The sequence below is a fragment of the Oncorhynchus clarkii genome, chromosome 12 (genome assembly GCF_045791955.1).
Source record: "Oncorhynchus clarkii lewisi isolate Uvic-CL-2024 chromosome 12, UVic_Ocla_1.0, whole genome shotgun sequence".
NCBI classification, from domain to species: Eukaryota; Metazoa; Chordata; class Actinopteri; order Salmoniformes; family Salmonidae; genus Oncorhynchus; species Oncorhynchus clarkii.
Window position 1 is genome coordinate 94,005,353 of NC_092158.1, and position 14,874 is coordinate 94,020,226.

The 14,874-nt window shown below is 48.3% G+C and overlaps 1 protein-coding gene across 1 annotated transcript in view; it reads right to left on the bottom strand.

Moving 5' to 3' along the window:
* Window positions 1-14,874, bottom strand: part of LOC139421674 (fascin-like) — a 29,272-nt gene that overhangs the window by 4,400 nt on the left and 9,998 nt on the right. Inside the window, exons 5-6 of the mRNA XM_071172764.1 lie at window positions 1,879-1,991; window positions 1,573-1,616 (exon numbers count right to left, since the gene is read on the bottom strand). Of these exons, the coding sequence (XP_071028865.1) occupies window positions 1,573-1,616; window positions 1,879-1,991 (157 nt within the window). The remainder of the gene's footprint in view (window positions 1-1,572; window positions 1,617-1,878; window positions 1,992-14,874) is intronic.

Genomic DNA, 14,874 nt, shown 5'->3' on the forward strand with positions numbered 1-14,874 from the left:
CAGCTAGCCGACGGCTAACAGTCGATAGCTGCAGTATAACAGTTTATTTACAGAAATGGCACCTTTCTTTGCTAGCTACCGTAACTCAGGTGGCTTCAATCATGCTTGTGTGTGTGTGATTGTGTGAGTGTGTGTGTACAACCGAGCACTCTGCCAAAACACAATATTCACTTCACAACCCACAACCCCCCCCTGTGGGCGACAGAGCACTCGAGAAACTTGACAGCAGCCGTCAAAACCTTTAAAACACGATGCATAACCTGAGGAAGTCTGCTGGGATCACAGTCCGATCAGCAACACAATCACTGCCACTCAGCATTCACATAGAGGTGGTGTGTGTGTGTGTGTGTGTGTGCACATACATGTTTAACTATACTTGTGGGGACCTGAAGAACAGTAAACAAACAAAAATCTGACTAACTGGGGACATTTTGTTAGTCCCCACAAGGTCAAAACGCAAATTCTAAGGGGGTTTTAGGGTTGAATTAATGTTACGGTTGAGGTTAGAATGAATGTTAGATTTAAGATAAGGGTTAGGAGTTACGGTTGAGGTTATGTTTTCGGGTTAGAGTAAAACTACAGGTTAGGGGTTAGGGTAAAACTACAGGTTAGGGGTTAGGGTAAAACTACAGGTTAGGGGTTAGGGTAAAACTACAGGTTAGGGTTTAGTGTAAAACTACAGGTTAGGGTTTAGTGTAAAACTACAGGTTAGGGTTTAGTGTAAAACTACAGGTTAGGGTTTAGTGTAAAACTACAGGTTAGGGTTTAGTGTAAAACTACAGGTTAGGGTAAAACTACAGGTTAGGGGTTAGGGTAAAACTACCGGTTAGGGTAAAACTACAGGTTAGGGTTTAGGGTAAAACTACAGGTTAGGGGTTAGGGTAAAACTACAGGTTAGGGTTTAGTGTAAAACTACAGGTTAGGGTTTAGTGTAAAACTACAGGTTAGGGTTTAGTGTAAAACTACAGGCTAGGGTTTAGTTTAGGGTAAAACTACAGGTTAGGGTTTAGTTTAGGGTAAAACTACAGGTTAGGGGTTAGGGTAAAACTACAGGTTAGGGGTTAGGGTAAAACTACGGGTTAGGGGTTAGGGTAAAACTACGGGTTAGGGGTTAGGGTAAAACTACGGGTTAGGGGTTAGGGTAAAACTACGGGTTAGGGGTTAGGGTAAAACTACGGGTTAGGGGTTAGGGTAAAACTACGGGTTAGGGGTTAGGGTAAAACTACGGGTTAGGGGTTAGGGTAAAACTACGGGTTAGGGGTTAGGGTAAAACTACGGGTTAGGGTTTAGGTTAGGGTATAACTACAGGTTAGGGGTTAGGGTAAAACTACAGGTTAGGGTTAAACTACAGGTTAGGGTTAAACTACAGGTTAGGGTTAAACTACAGGTTAGGGTTAAACTACAGGTTAGGGTTAAACTGTAATCCTCCAGAAGAGGTGTGTGTGTGTGTTATTACTTAGTAGAGGCGGTACACTGTAGTCCTCCAGAAGAGGTGTGTGTGTGTGTGTGTTATTACTTAGTAGAGGCGGTACACTGTAGTCCTCCAGAAGAGGTGTGTGTGTGTGTTATTACTTAGTAGAGGCGGTACACTGTAATCCTCCAGAAGAGGTGAGGGTGTGTGTGTGTGTGTTATTACTTAGTGGAGGCGGTACACTGTAGTCCTCCAGAAGAGGTGTGTGTGTGTGTGTGTGTGTGTGTTATTACTTAGTGGAGGCGGTACACTGTAGTCCTCCAGAAGAGGTGTGTGTGTGTGTTATTACTTAGTAGAGGCGGTACACTGTAATCCTCCAGAAGAGGTGTGTGTGTGTGTGTGTGTGTGTGTGTGTGTGTTATTACTTAGTAGAGGCGGTACACTGTAGTCCTCCAGAAGAGGTGAACCCAGTACTTCCCGGCGGCGGTCCGGAAGGCACACTTCCTGTTCTCACGACTCATCTCCACCTGGAACACTTCCTGGTCTCCCTCCTCGTCCTGATTGGCTGACAGGTCCATGCCTGGGCGGGGAAAAGAGGAGAGCAGGGTTAGAGACTGACAGAGGGTCAGGAACGAGCAGAAAGAAACGCACTACAGATTTGAACAAAACATTAAAAACACCTCCCTGATATTGAGTTGCAGCCCCCTTTGGCCCTCAGAACTGCCCTAATTAGTCGGGGCATGAACTCTACAAGGTGTCGAAAACGCCCCACACGTCGACTCCGACGCGCCCCCCACACGTCGACTCCGACGCGCCCCCCACACGTCGACTCCGACGCGCCCCCCACACGTCGACTCCGACGCGCCCCCCACACGTCGACTCCGACGCGCCCCCCACACGTCGACTCCGACGCGCCCCCCACACGTCGACTCCGACGCGCCCCACACGTCGACTCCGACGCGCCCCACACGTTCTGTCTGGATGTCCTTTGAGTGGTGGATCATTCCTGATTCACACTGGAAACTGTTGAGCGTGAAAAATCCCAGGAGCTTTGTAGTTCTTGACACCAACCAGTGCGCCTGACACCTACTACCATCCCCCGTTCAAAGACACAAACCTTTTGTCTGGCCCATTCACCCTCTGAATGGCAGACACACACCTAAACACACACACAATCCATGTCAATTGTCTCGAGGCTTAAAGATCCTTCTTTAACCCGTCTCCTCCCCTTCATCTACACTGGTTGAAGTGGATTTAACCAAGTGACATCAATGGATCATAGCTTTCACCTGTAATCACCTAGTCAGTCTGTCATGCAAAGAGCAGCGTCACATTACAGCTCGCCACGCTACAGCCCGCCACGCTACAGCCACAGCCCGCCACGCTACAGCCCGCCACGCTACAGCCCGCCACGCTACAGCCCGCCACTCACATACTGTCTGGTCAGGATCAGCAACAGAGAGTTAGGATTAGAGTAGGTCCTACAGCCCGCCACGCTACAGCCCGCCACACTACAGCCCGCCACGCTACAGCCCGCCACGCTACAGCCCGCCACACTACAGCCCGCCAGTCACATACTGTCTGGTCAGGATCAGCAACAGAGAGTTAGGATTAGAGTAGGTCCTACAGCTCGCCACGCTACAGCCCGCCACGCTACAGCCCGCCACACTACAGCCCGCCAGTCACATACTGTCTGGTCAGGATCAGCAACAGAGAGTTAGGATTAGAGTATGTCCTACAGCTCGCCACGCTACAGCCCGCCACGCTACAGCCCGCCACACTACAGCCCGCCAGTCACATACTGTCTGGTCAGGATCAGCAACAGAGAGTTAGGATTAGAGTATGTCCTACAGCCCGCCACACTACAGCCCGCCACACTACAGCCCGCCACACTACAGCCCGCCAGTCACATACTGTCTGGTCAGGATCAGCAACAGAGAGTTAGGATTAGAGTATGTCCTACAGCCCGCCACACTACAGCCCGCCAGTCACATACTGTCTGGTCAGGATCAGCAACAGAGAGTTAGGATTAGAGTAGGTCCTACAGCTCGCCACACTACAGCCCGCCACACTACAGCCCGCCAGTCACATACTGTCTGGTCAGGATCAGCAACAGAGAGTTAGGATTAGAGTAGGTCCAACAGCTGTGCATACACACATCTAAAACACACAGCTGCCAGGCTACAGCCAGACCCCTGCCACAGCTCCAGGGTTTAATCCCCCATGGAATTATGGGTGATAAAGCAGTTAGGAGGACAGCCAGAGGAATGAAAGACAGAAACAGAGCCCCGTCCGACGTCCGAGCGGCGGCAGAGATGTTTAATGTTTACAGAGAGACACCAGGGACGGTGAAGACATGTTGAAACTTCCATGTTCCGTTTCAGAACATCTCTCCCGTTGAGGGACTCGTTACCCTCCAGGACGGGGAGGGACGGACGGACGGACGGACACACCGACACACACACACCGACACACACACACCGACACACACACACCGACACACACACACCGACACACACACACCGACACACACACACACACACACACACACCGACACACACACACAATGGGGAGGGTTTAACCCAGATCTGAGGGGGTTTTAGAGGGGGTTGGTTGTCTATTGTAACAGTGTAGACAGGACAGATCTGAGGGTTTTTTAGAGGGGGTTGGTTGTCTATTGTAACAGGGTAGACAGGACAGATCTGAGGGGGTTTTAGAGGGGGTTGGTTGTCTATTGTGGCAGGACAGATCTGAGGGGGTTTTAGAGAGGGTTGGTTGTCTATTGTGGCAGGACAGATCTGAGGGGGTTTTAGAGGGGGTTGGTTGTCTATTGTAACAGTGTAGACAGGACAGATCTGAGGGGTTTTTAGAGGGGGTTGGTTGTCTATTGTAACAGTGTAGACAGGACAGATCTGAGGGGTTTTTAGAGGGGGTTGGTTGTCTATTGTAACAGGGTAGACAGGACAGATCTGAGGGGGTTTTAGAGGGGGTTGGTTGTCTATTGTAACAGGGTAGACAGGACAGATCTGAGGGGGTTTTAGAGGGGGTTGGTTGTCTATTGTGGCAGGACAGATCTGAGGGGGTTTTAGAGAGGGTTGGTTGTCTATTGTGGCAGGACAGATCTGAGGGGGTTTTAGAGGGGGTTGGTTGTCTATTGTAACAGTGTAGACAGGACAGATCTGAGGGGTTTTTAGAGGGGGTTGGTTGTCTATTGTAACAGTGTAGACAGGACAGATCTGAGGGGTTTTAGAGGGGGTTGGTTGTCTATTGTAACAGGGTAGACAGGACAGATCTGAGGGGTTTTAGAGGGGGTTGGTTGTCTATTGTAACAGGGTAGACAGGACAGATCTGAGGGGGTTTTAGAGGGGGTTGGTTGTCTATTGTGGCAGGACAGATCTGAGGGGGTTTTAGAGAGGGTTGGTTGTCTATTGTGGCAGGACAGATCTGAGGGGTTTTTAGAGAGGGTTGGTTGTCTATTGTGGCAGGACATATCTGAGGGGGTTTTAGAGGGGGTTGGAAGACAGGAAGGGAAATACTATTCTTTGGAATGTTCCACGGGGAGAAACACACCAGCTACTTTTCATAGGAGCCACTTTACATCCACTATAAACTTTACATCTAGTGAAAGGTTCTCTTCTGATGAATACCATTTGCATCTGTGAATTTTCAGAACCGCAAGAGAGAACTAGAACGACAACATTTATAATGAGGACTTCCCAAGGAAGGAAGGGTAGAGTTTATTCCTGGTAACTAAAGTCACAATCACAAAGATGGTATGACAAAGAGCATTTATAGAATGATCTACTGCGCCTCCGGCCCAGGGGTCCACCCCACCGACGGGGCCTCCCCGGCCCAGGGGTCCACCCCACTGACGGGGCCGCCGTTATGTGGGTGTCGTCCTATATTTTTAATCCCAGGCCCCGTCCCTACAGGTCTTTAGGCCCGTCATTGTTAATAAGAATTTGTTCTTAACCAACTTGCCGAGTTAAATAAAGTTTTAAAAAAATATATAAATAATATCATGAGAGAGCGAGAGCGAGAGCGAGAGCGAGAATGTCTGATTGTGTTGGTCCTCCAGGCTGGGTTTATCTGGAGAGCAGCAGGGATACATGGGGAGCCAGATCAGTCTGTTCCACACACACACTCTTACAGCAGCTAGCGCCAGCCACAGACAGACCGAGACAGACAGGCAGCACCAGCCCACTCCCTAGCCAGAACCCTGCCCCGCTGTAAATCAGGAGACTCACACAGGACAGAGAGACCAGACGAGAGAGCTGGTGCAATCGTCATCAAACTGCCCTTTCCCCATCTGGACAACAGGAAAACCTATGCCAGAATGCTGTTCATCGACTACAGTTCAGCATTCAACACCATAGTACCCTCCAAACTCATCATTAAGCTGGAGGCCCTGGGTCTCAACCCCTCCCTGTGCAACTGGGTCCTGGACTTCCTGACAGGCCGCCCCCCAGGTGGTGAAGGTAGGAAACAACATCTCCACTTTGCTGAACCTCAACACTGGGGCCCCACAAGGGTGCGTTCTGAGCCCCCTCCTGTACTCCCTGTTCACCCACGACTGCGTGGCCACGCACGCCTCCAACTCAATCATCAAGTTTGCAGACGACAACAACGGTAGGCTTGATCACCAACAACGGCGGAGACAGTTCAGGAAACAGCAGAAGGCAGAAGGAGCACCCACCAATCCACATCGACAGCAGTGGAGAAGGTGGAAAGCTTCAAGTTCCTCAGCGTACATATCACGGACAAACTGAAACGGTTCACCTACACAGACAGTGTGGTGAATAAGGTGGAGGCTGAAGAAATTCGGCTTGGCACCAAAGACCATAACAAACTTTACCAGATGTACCATTGAGAGCATCCTGTCAGGCTGTGTCACCGCCTGGTACCGGCAACTGCCCCTCCCGCAACCGCAGGGCTCTCCAGAGGATGGTGCGGTCTGCCCAACGCGTCACCGAGGGCAAACTACCTGCCCTCCAGGACACCTACACCACCCGATATCACAGGAAGGCCAAAAAGATCATCAAGGACAACAACCCCCCCGAGCCACTGCCTGTTCACCCCGCTATCATCCAGAAGGCGAGGTCAGTACAGGTGCATCAAAGCTGGGACCGAGAGACTGAAAAACAGCTTCTATCTCAAGGCCATCAGACTGTTAAATAGCCAACCTCCACTCAGTACCCTGCTCTGAACTTAGTCACTGTCACTAACCAGCTATCACCCAGTACCGTGGCCTGATGATAGAGCGAGACGGAGCGAGACGGAGCGAGGCGGAGCGAGGCGGAGCGAGGCGGAGCAAGGCAGAGCAAGGCAGAGCAAGGCAGAGCAAGGCAGAGCAAGGCAGAGCAAGGCAGAGCAAGGCAGAGCAAGGCAGAGCAAGGCAGAGCGAGACGGAGCGAGACGGAGCGAGGCGGAGCGAGACGGAGCGAGGCGGAGCGAGACGGAGCGAGACGGAGCGCTAGTCAAACAGTCACACGTTTGTTTTGTATTTTTAGCACACAAATCAAATTAACTGTAGTTAGACTCCCTCTAGTCATGTGTCTCTGTGTGTCTTAATTATTTAAATCAAACCGTGTCCTTAAAGCATCAGACATGCTCTGTATATATAGTGGATGTGAAAAACACATAAAAATACAACTTCCTGTGAGGTAGACAACATGGGCTCCTAAAACAACTTCCTGACTGTGAGGTAGACAACATGGGCTCCTAAAACAACTTCCTGACTGTGAGGTAGACAACATGGGCTCCTAAAACAACTTCATGACTGTGAGGTAGACAACATGGGCTCCTAAAACAACTTCATGACTGTGAGGTAGACAACATGGGCTCCTAAAACAACTTCCTGACTGTGAGGTAGACAACATGGGCTCCTAAAACAACTTCATGACTGTGAGGTAGACAACATGGGCTCCTAAAACAACTTCATGACTGTGAGGTAGACAACATGGGCTCCTAAAACAACTTCATGACTGTGAGGTAGACAACATGGGCTCCTAAAACAACTTCATGACTGTGAGGTAGACAACATGGGCTCCTAAAACAACTTCCTGACTGTGAGGTAGACAACATGGGCTCCTAAAACAACTTCCTGACTGTGAGGTAGACAACATGGGCTCCTAAAACAACTTCCTGACTGTGAGGTAGACAACATGGGCTCCTAAAACAACTTCATGACTGTGAGGTAGACAACATGGGCTCCTAAAACAACCTCCTCACTGTGAGGTAGACAACATGGGCTCCTAAAAAAACTTCCTGACTGTGAGGTAGACAACATGGGCTCCTAAAACAACTTCCTGACTGTGAGGTAGACAACATGGGCTCCTAAAACAACTTCCTGACTGTGAGGTAGACAACATGGGCTCCTAAAACAACTTCATGACTGTGAGGTAGACAACATGGGCTCCTAAAACAACTTCATGACTGTGAGGTAGACAACATGGGCTCCTAAAACAACTTCCTGACTGTGAGGTAGACAACATGGGCTCCTAAAACAACTTCCTGACTGTGAGGTAGACAACATGGGCTCCTAAAACAACTTCCTGACTGTGAGGTAGACAACATGGGCTCCTAAAACAACTTCCTGACTGTGAGGGAGACAACATGGGCTCCTAAAACAACCTCCTCACTGTGAGGTAGACAACATGGGCTCCTAAAAAAACTTCCTGACTGTGAGGTAGACAACATGGGCTCCTAAAACAACTTCCTGACTGTGAGGTAGACAACATGGGCTCCTAAAACAACTTCCTGACTGTGAGGTAGACAACATGGGCTCCTAAAACAACTTCCTCACTGTGAGGTAGACAACATGGGCTCCTAAAACAACTTCCTGACTGTGAGGTAGACAACATGGGCTCCTAAAACAACTTCCTGACTGAGGTAGACAACATGGGCTCCTAAAACAACTTCCTGACTGAGGTAGACAACATGGGCTCCTAAAACAACTTCCTCACTGTGAGGTAGACAACATGGGCTCCTAAAACAACTTCATGACTGTGAGGTAGACAACATGGGCTCCTAAAACAACTTCCTGACTGTGAGGTAGACAACATGGGCTCCTAAAACAACTTCCTGACTGTGAGGTAGACAACATGGGCTCCTAAAACAACTTCCTGACTGTGAGGGAGACAACATGGGCTCCTAAAACAACTTCCTCACTGTGAGGTAGACAACATGGGCTCCTAAAACAACTTCCTGACTGTGAGGTAGACAACATGGGCTCCTAAAACAACTTCCTGACTGAGAGGTAGACAACATGGGCTCCTAAAACAACTTCCTGACTGTGAGGTAGACAACATTGGGCTCCTAAAACAACTTCCTGACTGAGGTAGACAACATGGGCTCCTAAAACAACTTCCTGACTGTGAGGTAGACAACATGGGCTCCTAAAACAACTTCCTGACTGTGAGGTAGACAACATGGGCTCCTAAAACAACTTCCTGACTGTGAGGTAGACAACATGGGCTCCTAAAACAACTTCCTGACTGTGAGGGAGACAACATGGGCTCCTAAAACAACTTCATGACTGTGAGGGAGACAACATGGGCTCCTAAAACAACTTCCTGACTGTGAGGGAGACAACATGGGCTCCTAAAACAACTTCCTGACTGTGAGGGAGACAACATGGGCTCCTAAAACAACTTCATGACTGTGAGGTAGACAACATGGGCTCCTAAAACAACTTCCTGACTGTGAGGTAGACAACATGGGCTCCTAAAACAACTTCCTGACTGTGAGGTAGACAACATGGGCTCCTAAAACAACTTCATGACTGTGAGGTAGACAACATGGGCTCCTAAAACAACTTCCTGACTGTGAGGTAGACAACATGGGCTCCTAAAACAACTTCATGACTGTGAGGTAGACAACATGGGCTCCTAAAACAACTTCCTGACTGTGAGGTAGACAACATGGGCTCCTAAAACAACTTCCTGACTGTGAGGTAGACAACATGGGCTCCTAAAACAACTTCCTGACTGTGAGGTAGACAACATGGGCTCCTAAAACAACTTCATGACTGTGAGGTAGACAACATGGGCTCCTAAAACAACCTCCTCACTGTGAGGTAGACAACATGGGCTCCTAAAAAAACTTCCTGACTGTGAGGTAGACAACATGGGCTCCTAAAACAACTTCCTGACTGTGAGGTAGACAACATGGGCTCCTAAAACAACTTCCTGACTGTGAGGTAGACAACATGGGCTCCTAAAACAACTTCCTCACTGTGAGGTAGACAACATGGGCTCCTAAAACAACTTCCTGACTGTGAGGTAGACAACATGGGCTCCTAAAACAACTTCCTGACTGAGGTAGACAACATGGGCTCCTAAAACAACTTCCTGACTGAGGTAGACAACATGGGCTCCTAAAACAACTTCCTCACTGTGAGGTAGACAACATGGGCTCCTAAAACAACTTCATGACTGTGAGGTAGACAACATGGGCTCCTAAAACAACTTCCTGACTGTGAGGTAGACAACATGGGCTCCTAAAACAACTTCCTGACTGTGAGGTAGACAACATGGGCTCCTAAAACAACTTCCTGACTGTGAGGGAGACAACATGGGCTCCTAAAACAACTTCCTCACTGTGAGGTAGACAACATGGGCTCCTAAAACAACTTCCTGACTGTGAGGTAGACAACATGGGCTCCTAAAACAACTTCCTGACTGAGAGGTAGACAACATGGGCTCCTAAAACAACTTCCTGACTGTGAGGTAGACAACATTGGGCTCCTAAAACAACTTCCTGACTGAGGTAGACAACATGGGCTCCTAAAACAACTTCCTGACTGTGAGGTAGACAACATGGGCTCCTAAAACAACTTCCTGACTGTGAGGTAGACAACATGGGCTCCTAAAACAACTTCCTGACTGTGAGGTAGACAACATGGGCTCCTAAAACAACTTCCTGACTGTGAGGGAGACAACATGGGCTCCTAAAACAACTTCATGACTGTGAGGGAGACAACATGGGCTCCTAAAACAACTTCCTGACTGTGAGGGAGACAACATGGGCTCCTAAAACAACTTCCTGACTGTGAGGGAGACAACATGGGCTCCTAAAACAACTTCATGACTGTGAGGTAGACAACATGGGCTCCTAAAACAACTTCCTGACTGTGAGGTAGACAACATGGGCTCCTAAAACAACTTCCTGACTGTGAGGTAGACAACATGGGCTCCTAAAACAACTTCATGACTGTGAGGTAGACAACATGGGCTCCTAAAACAACTTCCTGACTGTGAGGTAGACAACATGGGCTCCTAAAACAACTTCCTGACTGTGAGGTAGACAACATGGGCTCCTAAAACAACTTCCTCACTGTGAGGTAGACAACATGGGCTCCTAAAACAACTTCCTGACTGTGAGGGAGACAACATGGGCTCCTAAAACAACTTCCTGACTGTGAGGTAGACAACATGGGCTCCTAAAACAACTTCCTGACTGTGAGGTAGACAACATGGGCTCCTAAAACAACTTCCTGACTGTGAGGGAGACAACATGGGCTCCTAAAACAACTTCATGACTGTGAGGGAGACAACATGGGCTCCTAAAACAACTTCCTGACTGTGAGGGAGACAACATGGGCTCCTAAAACAACTTCCTGACTGTGAGGGAGACAACATGGGCTCCTAAAACAACTTCATGACTGTGAGGGAGACAACATGGGCTCCTAAAACAACTTCATGACTGTGAGGTAGACAACATGGGCTCCTAAAACAACTTCCTGACTGTGAGGTAGACAACATGGGCTCCTAAAACAACTTCCTGACTGTGAGGTAGACAACATGGGCTCCTAAAACAACTTCCTGACTGTGAGGTAGACAACATGGGCTCCTAAAACAACTTCCTCACTGTGAGGTAGAGAACATGGGCTCCTAAAACAACTTCATGACTGTGAGGTAGACAACATGGGCTCCTAAAACAATTTCCTGACTGTGAGGTAGACAACATGGGCTCCTAAAACAACTTCCTGACTGTGAGGTAGACAACATGGGCTCCTAAAACAACTTCCTGACTGTGAGGTAGACAACATGGGCTCCTAAAACAACTTCCTGACTGTGAGGTAGACAACATGGGCTCCTAAAACAACTTCATGACTGTGAGGGAGACAACATGGGCTCCTAAAACAACTTCATGACTGTGAGGTAGACAACATGGGCTCCTAAAACAACTTCCTGACTGTGAGGTAGACAACATGGGCTCCTAAAACAACTTCCTGACTGTGAGGTAGACAACATGGGCTCCTAAAACAACTTCCTGACTGTGAGGTAGACAACATGGGCTCCTAAAACAACTTCCTGACTGTGAGGTAGACAACATGGGCTCCTAAAACAACTTCCTGACTGTGAGGTAGACAACATGGGCTCCTAAAACAACTTCCTGACTGTGAGGTAGACAACATGGGCTCCTAAAACAACTTCCTGACTGTGAGGTAGACAACATGGGCTCCTAAAACAACTTCCTGACTGTGAGGTAGACAACATGGGCTCCTAAAACAACTTCCTGACTGTGAGGTAGACAACATGGGCTCCTAAAACAACTTCCTGACTGTGAGGTAGACAACATGGGCTCCTAAAACAACTTCCTGACTGTGAGGTAGACAACATGGGCTCCTAAAACAACTTCCTGACTGTGAGGTAGACAACATGGGCTCCTAAAACAACTTCCTGACTGTGAGGTAGACTGTGACTGTGAGGTAGACAACATGGGCTCCTAAAACAACTTCATGACTGTGAGGTAGACAACATGGGCTCCTAAAACAACTTCCTGACTGTGAGGTAGACAACATGGGCTCCTAAAACAACTTCCTGACTGTGAGGTAGACAACATGGGCTCCTAAAACAACTTCCTGACTGTGAGGTAGACAACATGGGCTCCTAAAACAACTTCATGACTGTGAGGTAGACAACATGGGCTCCTAAAACAACTTCCTCACTGTGAGGTAGACAACATGGGCTCCTAAAACAACTTCCTGACTGTGAGGTAGACAACATGGGCTCCTAAAACAACTTCCTGACTGTGAGGTAGACAACATGGGCTCCTAAAACAACTTCCTCACTGTGAGGTAGACAACATGGGCTCCTAAAACAACTTCCTGACTGTGAGGTAGACAACATGGGCTCCTAAAACAACTTCCTGACTGTGAGGTAGACAACATGGGCTCCTAAAACAACTTCCTGACTGAGGTAGACAACATGGGCTCCTAAAACAACTTCCTCACTGTGAGGTAGACAACATGGGCTCCTAAAACAACTTCCTGACTGTGAGGTAGACAACATGGGCTCCTAAAACAACTTCATGACTGTGAGGTAGACAACATGGGCTCCTAAAACAACTTCCTGACTGTGAGGTAGACAACATGGGCTCCTAAAACAACTTCCTGACTGTGAGGTAGACAACATGGGCTCCTAAAACAACTTCCTGACTGTGAGGGAGACAACATGGGCTCCTAAAACAACTTCCTGACTGTGAGGGAGACAACATGGGCTCCTAAAACAACTTCCTGACTGTGAGGGAGACAACATGGGCTCCTAAAACAACTTCCTGACTGTGAGGGAGACAACATGGGCTCCTAAAACAACTTCATGACTGTGAGGTAGACAACATGGGCTCCTAAAACAACTTCATGACTGTGAGGTAGACAACATGGGCTCCTAAAACAACTTCCTGACTGTGAGGTAGACAACATGGGCTCCTAAAACAACTTCCTGACTGTGAGGTAGACAACATGGGCTCCTAAAACAACTTCCTCACTGTGAGGTAGAGAACATGGGCTCCTAAAACAACTTCATGACTGTGAGGTAGACAACATGGGCTCCTAAAACAACTTCCTGACTGTGAGGTAGACAACATGGGCTCCTAAAACAACTTCCTGACTGTGAGGTAGACAACATGGGCTCCTAAAACAACTTCCTGACTGTGAGGTAGACAACATGGGCTCCTAAAACAACTTCCTGACTGTGAGGTAGACAACATGGGCTCCTAAAACAACTTCCTGACTGTGAGGGAGACAACATGGGCTCCTAAAACAACTTCCTGACTGTGAGGTAGACAACATGGGCTCCTAAAACAACTTCCTGACTGTGAGGTAGACAACATGGGCTCCTAAAACAACTTCCTGACTGTGAGGTAGACAACATGGGCTCCTAAAACAACTTCCTGACTGTGAGGTAGACAACATGGGCTCCTAAAACAACTTCCTGACTGTGAGGTAGACAACATGGGCTCCTAAAACAACTTCCTGACTGTGAGGTAGACATGGGCTCCTAAAACAACTTCCTGACTGTGAGGTAGACAACATGGGCTCCTAAAACAACTTCCTCACTGTGAGGTAGACAACATGGGCTCCTAAAACAACTTCCTGACTGTGAGGTAGACAACATGGGCTCCTAAAACAACTTCATGACTGTGAGGTAGACAACATGGGCTCCTAAAACAACTTCCTGACTGTGAGGTAGACAACATGGGCTCCTAAAACAACTTCCTGACTGTGAGGTAGACAACATGGGCTCCTAAAACAACTTCCTCACTGTGAGGTAGAGAACATGGGCTCCTAAAACAACTTCATGACTGTGAGGTAGACAACATGGGCTCCTAAAACAACTTCCTGACTGTGAGGTAGAGAACATGGGCTCCTAAAACAACTTCCTGACTGTGAGGTAGACAACATGGGCTCCTAAAACAACTTCCTGACTGTGAGGTAGACAACATGGGCTCCTAAAACAACTTCCTGACTGTGAGGTAGACAACATGGGCTCCTAAAACAACTTCCTGACTGTGAGGTAGACAACATGGGCTCCTAAAACAACTTCCTGACTGTGAGGTAGACAACATGGGCTCCTAAAACAACCTCCTCACTGTGAGGTAGACAACATGGGCTCCTAAAACAACTTCCTGACTGTGAGGTAGACAACATGGGCTCCTAAAACAACTTCCTGACTGTGAGGTAGACAACATGGGCTCCTAAAACAACTTCCTGACTGTGAGGTAGACAACATGGGCTCCTAAAACAACTTCCTGACTGTGAGGGAGACAACATGGGCTCCTAAAACAACTTCCTCACTGTGAGGTAGACAACATGGGCTCCTAAAACAACTTCCTCACTGTGAGGTAGACAACATGGGCTCCTAAAACAACTTCCTGACTGTGAGGTAGACAACATGGGCTCCTAAAACAACTTCCTGACTGTGAGGGAGACAACATGGGCTCCTAAAACAACTTCCTGACTGTGAGGTAGACAACATGGGCTCCTAAAACAACTTCCTGACTGTGAGGTAGACAACATGGGCTCCTAAAACAACTTCATGACTGTGAGGTAGACAACATGGGCTCCTAAAACAACTTCCTGACTGTGAGGTAGACAACATGGGCTCCTAAAACAACTTCATGACTGTGAGGTAGACAACATGGGCTCCTAAAACAACTTCCTGACTGTGAGGTAGACA